The following is a 15,743-nucleotide window of genomic DNA, read 5'->3' on the forward strand; positions in this document are numbered from 1 at the left end:
CCAACATTTGGTGAAAATGAAGATATGAATACAACATTCATATTTGGAAATCCAACACTATTTACCATAGAACTTTCAGAATAGGAAAGACACTGTTTCCAGCTCCACAACCAACCTAAAATCAGAAGAGAAAGATAAAGTAAAAATAAATAAGCAAATCAAACCTTTTTTGTTATTTTTGTCTTAAATTAGTTGGCCAGTAGGACCCATTAGACTTGACGGTATGTTGGACAGAAAAGGTATAATCATCTAATACCACAATTCTCAAATCATTTATATGATCACATTTCTCCCCAACATCTTCCTAAAGTCAAGAGAATCTGTCTCTCAAACTGCATAAGAAAATGCAATATTCTGGTCCAATTTCACCATTTGGCAAGAATGCAGCAAGTACTCGTACTTTGAGACAAAGCACTTAAACTCACACCTTTCCCTAGGAAATAAGAAACCTGACTTTCAATGAAAATGGAATCTGACAGTCCAGCCCTATTCTGATTTGGGAAAAACTTTAAAGGGAAAACCAAGTCCAGATTGAGGTTTCTCTGAAAGTTTCTGCCATGCACAAATGTAGTATGTAAAATTCCAAAGGCTTGCTTTCTTGATACTTAGTAGGGGTCTTTCTCAGATTTTTGAGTAATTAAGTGGAGTTCTGTATGATGGGCAGAACATCTGCAGTGCATTACCTCTAATATTCGGTAAGTGGCATCACAGCCAGGGAAGGATTCTACCTTGTCAAGTTCTTCTCCACAGTTTTTACCTTGAGGATTGGCAGTAAGAGCTTTTACTTGATTTTTATTATATACATATCCTTGTACAGCAGTAGAACCAGATCTATAATTTTTCTCCCAGTATTTTTCTCCTTCTTCAAACATTCCATTTTTGAGTGAAAAGCTGTTGTCATTATTTATTTTTGTGTGTTCCAAAGATATTTTTTCTGTTTTCAACTCTTGTCTCCTTTTCTCTGGAAGAATTTCTGGAAACTCCAGAAACAGCCAATTACGATCCTTGAAAAAGTTATTTTTATGTGTCTTGTAAAATTCATTCCAGTATTTACTGGCTTCTCTCTCATATTTATCTGAAATTAAAACAGAACAAAACCTTGGTGAATATGAGCTTAGCTAGAAAATACTCTAAAGCAACATATAATTTGGAACTCAAATATACAGTTTAAAAGTCCATAGTTCCACACATTGTACATTTAAATTAAAACACATGGATTTTGTGTCTCACCTTAACTTGTGCTCAAAGTAACCCCTATGAAGGTTTAATTAGATTTTATGTCACTTAGGAAGGGGTAGACAGGCTTACAGCATATTTTTTTAAATGTAGTGACACCAAAACATGCAATCTGAAGATTCTTAGACAAGCTTTCATGTCTCAAATTACAAAAACAATGCATCTTTTCAACTATTTAAGAAATAGCAAATTGAAATTCCTTCACATTTTATGAAATTCTGTAATCAATTGCAAATTTGTTGGTACTTCATCCCCTTTTAAAACAAATTCCAGTTCTGTGACGTGTACTGATAAATGCTCCTGCATAGCAAATAGACAGTAATTCACTTTTAAGCATTCAACAATACAGAAGGAACATACTTGCTTTCTTATTTTCAAAACACTTCAGAATCCTACAACAGACTTTTGTGTTCACTTTTAATTCACAAAACATTCTAACTGACTGTTAGAATGTCATAAAGTAGGACTGGAAGGGATTTCACACAGTCAGGGAATTCATATCCCTTCTCCACAAAAATCTGTCCAACTTATTCTTAAAATACCACCTTTCACATACAATTTTCTTCAGTAATATATTAGAGTCCTTAATTTTCTACAGTTTTCCACTACACCTTTTCCACTACCTAAGAACTTCCATCCTGCAATTAGGTCGAGCAATTCTTGTCCCAGCTAGGGATCAAGCAGACAAAGCAGAGATTACTCTCTTTTCTCTTTGCAACACCTATTTACATATTTGAAGTATTTTACTATGCCTCCATAAACAATCTCTTTCCTAGATTGTCTAAACCCAACTCTCTTCTTTTTGATTTTTAGACTTCTGATAATTTCAATTTTTCTTCTCTAGATTCTCTCCAATTGATTTATTGATTTACTACTTTCGGGTGCTGCATTCTGGCAAAGGCATTATCATTGCAGAGCAAAAGGAGTATTTTATGAGGCTTCCAGGTTGTAATCCTGTTTATAACTCCCAGCTTGCCATTTTGCAACAGCATGACACTGCTGATTCAGCTAGTGATTCACCACAACTCTCAGATCTTCTTCTGCAAAATGACTACCAAGCCAATTGTTTCAAAACCTAGTTTGTTTTTTTTTTCCTCAAGGAATTATTCCGAAGCAGAGAAACTTGCACTTATTTTTAGCAAATTTATATATTTCAGATTATTTTTTCCACCATTTGTCCAGATCTTTCTGCATATTAATCCTGTCCTTCACCATACTTAAAACGTGTTTTCACTTAACATCACCTTCAAGTCTCGAATTTCCCAAGGCCACTAATGAAAATACCAAGCAGAACTGGACACAGAATAAAACACTCCTCTGCCCAGCACAGCCTTTCATTCTGAAAGGATCTCTCTAGGCATTCATTCACCCAAAAGTAGTTTCATTAGCTCTCCCTTGCCTAACTTGCTTATGAAAATGTCAAGTAAAACAAGTCAGAAGACTGAGTAAGGATAAACTTCAGGACATTTGCTGCTTTTCCCTTATCCCCAGGGCTTGTAACCTTCTCCAAAAAGGAAATTAGCTTGATTTTACATGATTTATTCTTGAAAAAATATTTGTTGGCCAGTATTCATCTCCTTTGTTCTTCTGAACCCAACGTCTGCAAGCTCTGGATGTACTCCTCCAGTATATTTCCTGGAACAAAAACCAATTATCTGATTCTTCTTTTTTCCCCACCTCCTTTTTAAAAAAGCAAATATTCTCTTTTCTGCTTTTCCACTCATCCATGTACTCTATGGAAGTACTTTGTAAGCTGCTCTTTCTCACTTCAAGAACAAAATCTTTCCTCCTTCTCACTAGCACTAATTGTGCTAGTCACTGGACTGGAGCTAGCTAACCCTTTCAAAGGAAGGCTGATAAAAAGATAAGAATTACAGCTTTTCAATGTCTCTTTTGTTGATGGTTTTCCCTTCCTTATCCCTCCTAAGTACCAACCAAAAATTTTTTTCTTGTTTTTCCCCCCTTATTTCCAAAGCATTAGCAGAACTATCTTGCTACCCCCGACATCTCTTGCTGCAAAAGTGTACCTCATATAATATGATGTCTTTCCTATTTTGTTCTCACTCACACCAACACATTAATTCTTTTAATATAAATGTACAGAGTAAATGCACAGTGCACTTCTACTACTCTCTTTAAACCTTAGCATATTATTCCCTAAATTGCTACGGATTTTCAGAGATAAACAAGGCTGAGAATTATCATTAGAGGCACAGACAGACAGTGGGAAGTGGTAAGGAGGTGGCAGAATGCCTTGTCCCAGAAATCTGCATAATGTTTTAAAATTAACATTTAATGCATCCAATTGTATTATTAAAGGGCAGGACCCAGCCATGTAATTGTAATTGTACAGGCCTGTTTTATATTAAAAGTTCAGAGTAGACTGAGGTCATATATATATATATATATATATATATCAGATTTCAATAGTTTAAGTTGCACACTTGTAGGTTGCTCAGCTTCAGTATAAAAACCAAAACCCTTCTAGTCAAAAGATTCTTTAATTATTATCGCCCCTTGCTATAGTCACAATTTTCCTACAAGTCTGCTCAGAAGCCTTGTACTTAAATTCACATCAAGTTTTTGCAGATTTCAGAACTGAAGGAAAGAAATAGCTGAAGTCAGCCTTTCAAGCTATATTAATGTGGATTAACATGGGTTTAAGTGAAGGAACACTTCACTTTGCATTGTTGCACGAGTCATTCCTGTATCTCTGTGTAATAACATACATGCAGTATTATTAAATTTTTATTTTATTTTGTGTATTTAATTAGCCTACCCACAAAATATTCCAAAGCATGTAAAAATTACATAACTAAAAAACATATAAACTTCCAAGAAAAGAACCAAAAAACCCAACCAAACAAAAAAACCAAACCAAAACAACAACAACCAAAAAACCCACCAAAAAAAACAAAAGGAAAAAACAAGAAAACACCCACCAGCTAACCAACAACAACAAAAGCCACAAAAACAAACAAACAAACAAAAAAACCTTTACTTTGTCAATCAAATTTTCTCCATAACAGGATCTTCAACTGCTAGCAAGCATGCCTGAGAAGAAACTGCACATCTAATATGTAAATCAAATTCCTATCATGAGTTCATTCAGTTACACTGCTCTTGCTTTAAAAAGGCTCACCAGAGCTCTTCTACTTTAGTAATCTAATAGCATTGTTGAAATCTGTCTTTTTTCCCCTTACTGTAGTTTTCAAGGCCCCAAAATAACCTGCTCATTAGTCTTGGTCTGGTTCATTGTTTACACAAATAGGCCAAAATGTACTTCCATTTGCAGAAAGAAGCTGAAGCTTTCTGAAGGAACACTACCAGCAATGCTCACCTATTCAAATTCTAAACAGAGGGGCATTCATAGGAAATGTCCTTGGATTCTTGTGTTTCATGGCAATAGACAAATGCCCGATTATTCCATTTCTCACCAGCACAAACTAACTTCTAATTGATTGTAGATGAAGAATGCAAGGTTCCATGAGCACACAGCCACACAGCTTACTTTTCAATTATGAGCTCTTTTTCAACTTTTTATACAAATCAAGTTAAGATATTAAATGTAATTTTTGAAAAAACAAACATTGTACTCTTGTATGTGGATAAAGAATGTGAGAGGTTACAGAGAAAGGCAGGCTAACAATCTCAGAGTATTCAAGGTGATGAAAGGCACACAATGCAAGGCACATTCTCAGGTAATTCAAATAAACTCCAACATGTGCCTTAGTTACACCAAGGCATAGGATCATAACAACACTATCTGACAGATTTACGACATGCTAAGTAAACTGAGGCACAGGATATCCAAGAAACCACTTTCAGAATATCCTTCTAACAGAACAACAAATGAAGAATCCAGTCTTCTATGCTACTATCAAGTTGATATTCCAGCTTTAGCATTCATAACTACCCTAGAGTTTAGTCTATGGTTTAGTTTGCCAGTTTGAATCTAGAGTTATCACTCTTCAGAAACCCAGAATACATTAAATTTCCTTCTGAAGACAGGCACAAAACTCCTTAATCCCTTAGAGAGCAGACCGTGCAGGATGTATTGGAACACCTTCCACACAAAGTGAAAACATGGATTCCTGAAGCACTCCCAGCTCAGCCTGGCAAAGGCAGCAAGCTGGGACCAGCTGGGACCACTGCAACTTTCACAGCATTTAACAGAAGTATGGTGCAATGTACAAACACAAGCTCTCTAAATAGTTCCCAAATCACTGAAAAGCATTTGAATATTGTACATGGGAATCTTCATCCCCAGCACCCTAGATGATTGCAAATTCATTCCCTTTGATTCTGTAAAAGCCTTGTGTAGTAGGAGTTGTATTCTGGAGGACTGTGAAACCGGTCAGAACAACTGCACCATACTGATGCACGTGTTTTACATAGAGTCTACTGCCACTCTAATTGTAAAACTGTTCAAATAAGTGACTCTATTGCTAGGAAAAACACACTGCGAGATCTTTTGAGGCAACAAAGGAAAAAAACCAAAATTTAAAAATTTAGACAAAGAGACAAAAGAATGTAGAAAGAAGAGTGTTCCTGAATTCTACAGCATCTTCAAATGTTTTAATGAAGAGCATTAAAAAATGTTTATACCATTTGAAATTTGTTACCTTGGTCTTCCAAATGAACTTTCACAAGAGAGTTCTCTGTTGCTTTTTTCTTGGCATTCTCCTCTTCTTCTTGTGACCATTGCATGTGGTCCCTGCAGAAGGCAATTGAAGCAACAGCTTTTCAAAAGGGTTTTTCATAATATTTTTTCCCAGGAAAAACAGTCATGAATTAGCTACACTGCCTCAAATACCTTTTTTTTTTTTTTGAGTCCAAACAAATGACCACAGGAAGAGTGACAGTTAAAATCTAAGTTTCACTGTACGATAGATAAAAATTAATTACTAATTATGTAAAAGTCAAGTGATTAAGAAACATGTCCCAACTGCAGAGACAAAAGTAGAATGTATTTCTTTTATTAATAACAGGATTATATGTATCTTGCAAATTGAGTGTGTTTACAGGAGTGTATTTTGAGTATCCCATTAGAACTGCATTTAGATGAATACAATAAGAGACCTACCATCAAACACCCTAATGCAAGAAACACCTCACATTAATAGTGTTTATGATGAGGAACTAAAGACTAGCAAGGAAATCAACTGTTCTGAAACAGGAAGCATAATCCATCTATTCAATTGCAACAGGTGGAATTGATGAACAGGATTTTACTTTTCTGAGGAATAGAGATAAGAAATATTAAAAAAAAAACAACAGAATGAGACATTTGTAAGAAAAGTCAACCAGTGCTACAATGTTTCCAAAGTCTATGCCATCTATACTTGTGTAAAGTGGTTACCTAAATGTTATGTTAATCCATGGTCACAGAACCAAGTCCAGATCTGACCATGATAACTGAACTGCCTTCCCTGCAGATTCTGGTTTGGATCAGACCACAATGGGGAGTCCCCAGAAATGTGCTGCAGGACATTTTCAAAAGCCAATCAGCTGTCCCTTCAAATTGTCCAGTCTGAACACATTAAATTAGATAATATAATTCAAGTAATCAATTAGATCCTAATCCTACTGAAATCAGCTAACTGAAAGCCCATGACTAAAATTCCCTTGGTTACTATGGGAAAAGGAAGAAGGTGCCAACTTGAAAAGAGTTGATTGTCTCTAAAAGCTAATGAGCATCTTCCTTTTCTGTACTTGGTGACATATAGGTAATTTAATTCTTAGACCTTCACTGTTCCTCTTTTGTTAATTGTGGGAGACTAATTGGTATGTATTTGTCTGCTTGCCTCAGACTTGATTTCCGCCTCTCTACTGAAATATTTCTCATTATTGTCCCCAGCAGGTTGCCTCTCCCCTTCCTGTATTTGCTCATATACCAAATGTTCCTGTGCAGTGTCATGGCTCTGACACACACACTGCAGTAGAATAAAACTGAGTGACGGAAGCATTACCAGGCAGACATCCTCTCGGAAAGACTTGCTTCCCTCACTGCTATCACTGGTTTTGACCTTGCCAATCCCAGCAAGCTGAAACCAAGGACTATTCAGATGGCAATAATACACAGTCAGCCCTTCTGACAGATGACTTGCTGCACTGTAATCTCTAGCTGATCAATTTTAATCCATCATTGTGTGTCTGTCAGAGCCCTTAGGGGCTCTACACACAATACTAAAGGTGCCTGAAGCCCTCCATCTTCATTAATAGCCTTTTTTTTTTCCTCCTTAGAAATTCATAAAGTCCCTTTTGGTGCTTTTGTAGAAATTTCTATATGGTAGATCCCAAATAATACTGCTGCAGCACTTCTTGATCAAAATCTACAAAAGCGGGGACACTGCATAGTTCTTACAGCAATTATTTACATAGTAAGGATGCTTCAAATGAGGCAGCTCCTTCAGCAATACAAGCTGGTAGGAACACAGGACACATAAGAATTCTAAGCACAGAAGTGTTTAAATACAGAAGTGTTTTAAGCTGAACATTGAGAAGTGTTTTAAGCTGAACACTGAGTGCAGCAAAACAAGCTATCCATTTTAACCACACCAGGAACTGTTAACACGAGTAGGCCTATGCAAGATCAAACAATGCTGCTTTCAGTTCAGCCTATTCAACTTAGTCTTTTTCTGCTAACTTGTTTGCTAACTTAAGGTTTAATTATCTCTGTGATAATGTGAAAACTGGTTCAATTACTGGCCTCAACAGAAGCAGGCATTTTTTGCTCCAGTGTTTAGCATCATTCATTACTCTTCTCTCAAAACAAGAGAAATGTACCCCAATAGACATCAAAAGCATTAGTTCCCAAATTTAATTTACTTAGTATTTCTAGCAGCAATGGTAGCAGCTCTTGTCTCCCTGCCAATTCACACAAAAAGAATGCCACTTTATGAACTAACAAAGATGATGAGTAGAAAACAAAAGGACATCATACATCAATGTTAGAGAAGATGAATCTCTTATGCTCACCCTGTGTAATCTATTTAGCACTACCACCACATCCTAATTCTCCTTATCTCCCTAGTGAGAACCCTGCCAATGCAATGAGCTTCAGAAACAATGACCTACCCCCCAGCATAGCCAGGTTCTTGATTTATCAAGACCATCACAACCTCCATGCACCTCTGCTTCAATTCAATTTCACCCATTTTCCCATCTGGGCCGCATAGATTCATCTGCAGATCCACTTTCTGAACAAACCTGTCTCTTTGCTTCCATCTTCACAATCCATCCCAACCACCTGCATCAAAGTTTGATAACTCTATGTTAGACTATCACCAAAGGGTAGCAGATAAAACTGAAGCTACACATGAATTTTTGGAAGGAAATTACAAAATAAACAAACAAACTAGTTTGTCCACCTAGCAGGAAGCACTAAGCCTGGAAGATGCTTAAGAACAACACTGCATATTGTTTTATGAAACACAAACTTTACACTCTTAATGCAATAACCAGACAGCTTCCAGCTTCTTGACCAAAGAAGTATAGCCAACTCCAAATTTAGCCTGAAAGTGGTAAGTGTCCCCATAGCTTGGGGACCTCTAGGTTAGAACTAACAGGTGACAAATCTAGTTGTGTATCTTAACTAATGAGTTAAGCCCAAATTTAACCACTAGAAAGACTAATGAAGATACGAGCTTATTAACAAGAAGAAAATCTTCTGTATCATATTCTTAGAAATTTTTACTCACCAGAATATTGATATAGAGAATCTTTTGAAATAAATTCAGTTAAAAAGCAAAGTGGAATGATAAAATTGGCTACAAAAATATTTTAAAAACCCTGGCAAGTTAAAAGCTAGTCCAGTAACCTCTCTGACAGCTAACAGCAGAGAACACCTCTGAGGAAAGTAAAAAAATTTCAGATTACTTCTATGAATTCAGCTTAAGTCCGGAAATGTGTCACGTTACTCCTATGATATATTACCCACTGGTTATTGTTAGACACATCCAGTCCCTTTTACTAATTTTGCTAAACCTTTGCTCTCAAAAATGGCAACAGAATTCAAAAATACATTAAAAATTTTTAAGAAGTAATTTTTTTATAACTTCTAAATTTCCCACTTCTCAACTAATATTCCTTGGGTTTAATGATAAATTTTAAGAATATAAATTCCTGGTTTCCCAAATATCTACCTAAGATATTCTACTTTCTAAATAGACTTGGATAACCTATCCTTCTAACACTTCCTGTATCACTTAACTGTTTTGTGTTCATCTCCATTCCACAATCAAAAATCTTAGGCTTTTCTATCTCATTCTCCCCACTGTGTTGACTAGCATTCTCACTCTTTTCTCAGCACACATTAATCACAAAAGCACCTTTTAGAGATGGAGATGTTGCAAATCAGGGCAATTCTTATTCTTGTCAGCATTTACACATTGACGTCTTCTCTGCTATTACACTGTTTATTTAAGATTTGATTTACTTTTTTTGATAATTGCACAGTGTCTGAAAATTTCTGCTGAATTACCTGCAACATCTTTAGTATACCTTTAGAAGAATATGAGTAATTTACATGTGCCTTTCAAAATTATGTCAATTTTAGACTAGGCCGCTAATCCAGTATGCAACGTTATTGTACTTAGAAACTTCTGCCATTTTAAATAACATGGGCTATCTTATCTCTACATCCTCTGTCTCCTTATTGAGTACTGATCCATAATAATATTTTGCCTTTCACTCCTTGACTATTTGCTTGACAGCTTTTAACACGAGTGACTGAGAGGTCGTAACTGTCAGATTACTTGTGACAGTCTCAGGTTTCCTCTAGTGCTACCTTCATATGTCTATTCTGGCAGCATCTTGTTTTATACACTCACACCATAATTCATCAGAGTAAACAGTGTACAAAATTATATGAAAATCATCCTTGAAGAAACATCTCACCACATGTTATGCTCAAAGACCTTAGAAGGATCGGTTAAAATCCGTGATCCGAGTGGAACCGTTGGTCGTCTATTACTTTGGTACCTGTATTGCATCTTGTTTTTTCTCAGACATAAGGCAGAAAGCCTTGTAAGGAAGTTTGTTGTGTTGAGAGACCTGAAAACACATTTAACTCAAATTACAGTTTTGCAGTAACACAACTGTTTATGTCACTTACATGAGAGACTGGTCAAAGAACAGGTATCTACTAAAAATCCTTTACTAAAATATCAATTCAAATGCTTTTTAGAAAATGGCAACATCCCTTCAGTGTGCTGAAAGCCCAAATAAGCCCAAAGTAGGCTACTGGAATGAAACCAGTCAAAAGATAAATTACATGGTATCATTTCAAAGTGTATCAGGGAGGGGAAGGAAAAGAAATACACAGTAAAACAATAACCCAAGACTGATACTGTACCTTTACAAATGCAAGCAAGAAATGATCAGTAAAGAAACCACTTCTTCTAGTGGGTACATACTGTTAGCAAAATTGACATTTTTCACCCCACTCATTTTCTTCAAAAGATTTCACTCTGGAATTGTGACTATGGTGTTATGCTTTTAAATAGGAAATTAAATATCCTTTTTTAAAGTGTAAACATAGAGCACATAAAGCTTTCCAACATTTCTGCCATTTATTCTCCTGATCCCTATTAACTGCTGTCTTTGAAATGTAATTATTATACATGTTTAATTTCTATCAGTGGAAATTATAAAGTGATTCAGATTCTTCTATAACGTGTATAATTTTATCTTACATTGCTATATTTTACTTTACTTAGAATACCTTCATATAGGATCAATAATGAAAGAAAACAAGTGTGTGTAGCTAGTATTAGCATTTTTGGTGGGGTTTTTTTACGTATTCTCGTTAATGTAAGCTTTCTATGAGACGAGTAAAATGAAACACTGCCCCTACTACTTCTACCCTGATGGGCTTTTGTTCTTTTTTCCTTAAAATTATTCTAAGTCCTATTTTTTCCTGCCTTTTTTCTCTTCTTTTTTTGCAAAGCTTCTTCCATAAAAACCACACATACAAATTTAATGTTCTAGAAATCCAAAACATAGTTACAAAAGAACAGGCATAAGACACTATTAGGAAACATTCTGTGCAAATTGGTTACAAAACAAAGATTTCTATCTCAAGGAAAATAGCAGTATTTGAGCACAAGTCTTGTACTGTGAATTGAAAATTATTAATCTGTCCACATCAATACAATGACTGGCAAAGGAATCACTTCAGTTAAATGAACAATTCCTCATTTAACATGTACTTTTAAATGAGTCATGCTTTAAAAGGGCATTGTTTATTCAATTTAAGCCTACAGAAAAAAAGGGAAAAAGATTAAAATTTCTTTTTATTGTCAAAGTTTAAATAAAATGGAATTTGCCTTATAGTTGACAATGCCAAATAAAATCGCTGTTGATTTTGGCTGCTGAAACTGTAATGTTACCAAGATATGGAAGCATTGCCATACAGTGAAAATCTAACATCTAGGCCTATTAAAAAATTAAAACTTCTTCTAATGCTAATAAGTTTATTGTATTTTTTTTAATGTGGCTCAGCAAGTAAAACTATTCCAATTTCTATTTCAATTACTACAAGTTTTTACTGGTTTTTATTTGAAAATATGTATGCATTTTTCATAACATAATCTATAATTATTAACATATATGGGATATAATGAAATAATAATTACGACACATGAAAATTAAGACATCATGACAATTTCTGCAAAATGTGTAATTTACATAAAGGCATTCTTGTAAATAAAAACAAATAGAAAGTCCTCCAAAACCCCAAACCACAATCCAAAATTATTATTATTATTATTAAATTATAGAAATGCTTGGATAAAGATTCCATTATTACATTGCAAACTGTTTACAAATCCTCTTCCTCCCTCAATCATTTGAAAAAACCTGAGTTAGTATCTTGCACTTCCTGTGCCAGCATTGATATTCACCATAAAATACAATGATTCAGCTGCTAGGCTCCTCACATAATTTTTCTTGGCTTTCTAAATATTTCAATAAGAACATGAAAAGATGCACAGATGGGAACTATAGTCAGATGGCTAAGATCATCTTACATCAGTAAAATCCAGATATGCAAGCCTTTCTATGAAAAAGTGAGCCTTTGAGTGGTAGCTGAACAATTTTAGCAAATAAATTCTGAAAATGCAAGGCAAGTGGGGTAGGTGAGGAAGCTTCCTGTTGCAGTCTATGTTAAATGTGAATGAACTCCCTTGAGACATGCACGTACATCCCTGAGAGTTATGTTATCCACAGATCACAAGATTAGTTGGCAACATGGCTACTAAAAGCTCAAAATGCATTAAATCACTTGTAAGCCTAAATCACATTTTCTGAAGGGAGTCATTACTCGATTGTTTAACTGAAGTTTATTAATGAAACAGGCAAACACCCTTTCTTGTTATCAGGTAAAATGATCATACTCTGAAGTTATGACAGCAAGAAGTGTTGCCTGAAAGAATTAGGAGTTCTTTCCCTGTTCACAGTCACAGTCAGGAAGGCTTTAAGTTTGATTATTAATCAAAACAACTCAACTTTCATCTGTAAGGAAATTAACATAAAACTGAATTACAATAAAAATTACTAAATTTTGTAGCAGCATAACTATTTTTCAGGAAAAAACCCTTAAAGAAACAATACACTCGATAACCATGCTGAAGAGCAACATGGAAGTCTTTGCTTCCCTGTGGAGCACTGCCTTTTAGACTTTACAGCTTTGTCATTGGTACAAGTACAGATCAGGTCCTCAGTTTAACTGAGAAATTTTAGGAAACAAGCAAACGCAGCGTCTTTAGTACAGCTTTGTGCAGGTGAACATGCAGAAGAATGTACACACATCAACTGCTAATTAAATTAATTGATGTTGTCATTAAAATCCTGAGCAGTCACAGCTATAGAAGAAAAATTAGATATAGGAGAAAAGAACTGCTCTAAGATTTTTTAACAGTGAATTACACCCCAAAACATTTTAAACCACTTAACTGATGAGTAAAATTCTTTTAAAACATCAATTCTAAGTGAGATGTCAGAGGAAAAAAAAAAACAAAACAACAAAAAGAACAGAAATAACCTGTTACTTTTGTCCAAGGACCTAATTTAATTAACATATTGGAAGAAAATATTTTGACATTTGGCTGATCTCCAAATCTAACAACTTCTTCCATCTCCAATCACTAAGCCTACTTGTGGAGTCTCTGTTATAAAGACAAAAATAGCCTATATTAGGAATAGTGTGTGCAGCTTTTGTTACATTCCTAGACAGAAGAGTATTCTGGAAACAATTAACTTCATACAATTACTTCTGCTTGGTACCTAGAAGCTTATCTAGACAACATTTGACTACTAATCCCCAATGCTCTTCTGTAAAGCCTTGCTAATCTATATTACCACCATCAAACACTACCAAAACTCAAAACACTTTACACAAAAAAAAGCAAGGAAACTGGGGACAGAAAGGTAAAAAAAAATTCAAGATAAGGGTAACACAAAGGTATAACTATGGTTATTACCAGTGGTTATTTTTCAAATACATACATATTAATAGTTCTTAATATTTCCAGTCTGGGTGGAGGTGGGGGTGACTTTACTATCAACCAGACTAATTTCTTAACTGAGTGCTTAATCCTATTCTAGTGGACCAAGTGACTAATCATGCCCTCTTGGGGCTTCATAATTAATTTTTCAATTATATACTTCCAAAAAATTATGCACAGTTGAAATAACAGGGTATTTCACAACTTCTCAAACTCAGCAGGTCTAAAAAATTTAACTGTTTTTCTTTCTCATGCACCAGGAACGATGCAGACCTCCCTGTGAGCACACTGCAACTTCAGTAGAACTGCTGCAGAGCAGTGCCTCCCAGGGGAAAAGAAAAACAAAAGAAAAATTATTTTGATTCCTACAGAGACAACAAAGTTAAAATTAGTTAAAAAGCAAAGCAGATAAAAACAAACCTGCCACACCAGATATGATTTTAATCACATATACATGTGCTGAGAAGTGCCTGTTCTTCCACAAGCTTCCACAAGTGAGGCAGCCTGTTAAAAATAGTCGAGCGAAGAGGAAACACTTCATGCAATGTGAGAGAAGGGGAGATAAATCCTGCGGATTTACTGGTAACATTTACTTGAATAATCAAAGAAGGGTTCCTCGTTACCCTGCACACCCTCTGCTGGCTGCTACTTACACAGGAAGGAGGAAAAAGGGAAAAAAGAGCTATTGAGACTTCACACACATGTATGTATACACATACTTGCAGTGAAGATACACCTAAACCTCCAAATGCAATCAATTACACAATTTTAAACATATTATCTACAAAACACTGAATATTTAAATGTATTGCCTAACAAAAGATAATTTGTCTCAACACAAACTATGGGGTTTTTTATTACAGATAATGAGAACTGGGATAGAGCAGCGTGAATTTTACTACTGTCTACAGTGTATATTCAAGAACCTCATCCATTTACATTCTTGCAGGACTCTGGATGTCCATGTTTACTTTGATGAGCTACAACCTGCCTTGCCAGCTCTGAAGTCACTGGCGACGTTGCAAATCCACCGGAGAGTATGCTCCACTTACGGCCCTAATCAGCTCTTTGAAGGAGCAACTGCAACCACTGTGTCTGTGTTTAGCTCCCTTCACGCAATAATTGCAAAGCACCAGAAATTTAAAGGACTCTCACTTTCCTTCATATCAGTGAAGATTCAAGGCTCCACTCAGATTCCGAAGCACAGATATGGGCACACAAAAAGATCAGCAACTTTTGATTACCCCATTTGGGCGCTTGGCCTCTGGCAAGGAAGAGAAACAAGTCTGTCCACAGACTTCAGTTGCTCTGCTGGCAAGTAGAGATTGCTGACCGTGACAGCATTTGGGACGTAGCTCTAAAAATACAAAAAGGAAGTGTCATACATCTTAAGAAGTTTCTGTTGACCTTGGAGTTTTACACTGGTTTCAACCAATCCCTTAAACTTCCCCCCAGGTCCGAGTACACTCAATCCCACACCGCCGTACCCAAGAAGGCTCGCGGCCGGTGCCCAAAGGCTCGCAGGTGCCAGGCCGGGCGCTCGTCCCCGGTAATGCCCCGCGCCCAACCCCGAAGGCTGAGGTCTACAGCAGGAACATTTTAAAAGAAAGGAGACACCAGTTCCCACTTCTCCTTAACTAGCTACCACTAACAAAACTTTCCTGATTTAACTGAAAAAACAACGGGTAAAGTATTTCCATCTGCACGCCCCGCACGTCGAGCGCCCGCATCGCTCAGCGCGGGATCGGCGGGGAGCCCGGCCAGGGCAGAGCTCCTGGTGCGCGGGCGGCTGCGCGGTACCGGCCGGCGGCCGCTGCCGGCGATTCTCACCGAGCCCTGCGCAGCGCCTGCCCGGTCCCCGGAGGGTGCCTTATCAGCGCCAACGCCGCAGCGCTCCGTACGGGAGGGTGACCCCGCTTCGCCGCCACCCGCGGGCACCACGCGGCCGCCTCAGCCGGGCCGGGCCGGGCCGGGCCGCCCAGGAGCGGCGGCGATCCG

General features: G+C 36.7%; 1 protein-coding gene across 9 annotated transcripts in view; it reads right to left on the minus strand.

Moving 5' to 3' along the window:
• METTL8 (methyltransferase 8, tRNA N3-cytidine) overlaps positions 1-15,743 on the minus strand; it is a 43,890-nt gene that overhangs the window by 22,225 nt on the left and 5,922 nt on the right. For 4 of the 9 annotated variants that reach the window (XM_068195862.1, XM_068195860.1, XM_068195861.1 and 1 more), the window contains exons 1-5: positions 14,685-14,972; positions 10,138-10,293; positions 5,862-5,953; positions 684-1,075; positions 66-115 (exon numbers count right to left, since the gene is read on the minus strand). In XM_068195862.1, coding sequence (XP_068051963.1) covers positions 66-115; positions 684-1,075; positions 5,862-5,953; positions 10,138-10,293; positions 14,685-14,710 — 716 coding nt within the window. In that variant the 5' untranslated portion in view covers positions 14,711-14,972. Of the gene's footprint in view, positions 1-65; positions 116-683; positions 1,076-5,861; positions 5,954-10,137; positions 10,294-14,684; positions 14,973-15,743 lie in introns of those variants that run through there. The other 5 variants (XM_068195857.1, XM_068195864.1, XM_068195856.1 and 2 more) reach the window with 4 other exon arrangements.

This window comes from Anomalospiza imberbis, chromosome 7, assembly GCF_031753505.1.
Source record: "Anomalospiza imberbis isolate Cuckoo-Finch-1a 21T00152 chromosome 7, ASM3175350v1, whole genome shotgun sequence".
NCBI classification, from domain to species: Eukaryota; Metazoa; Chordata; class Aves; order Passeriformes; family Viduidae; genus Anomalospiza; species Anomalospiza imberbis.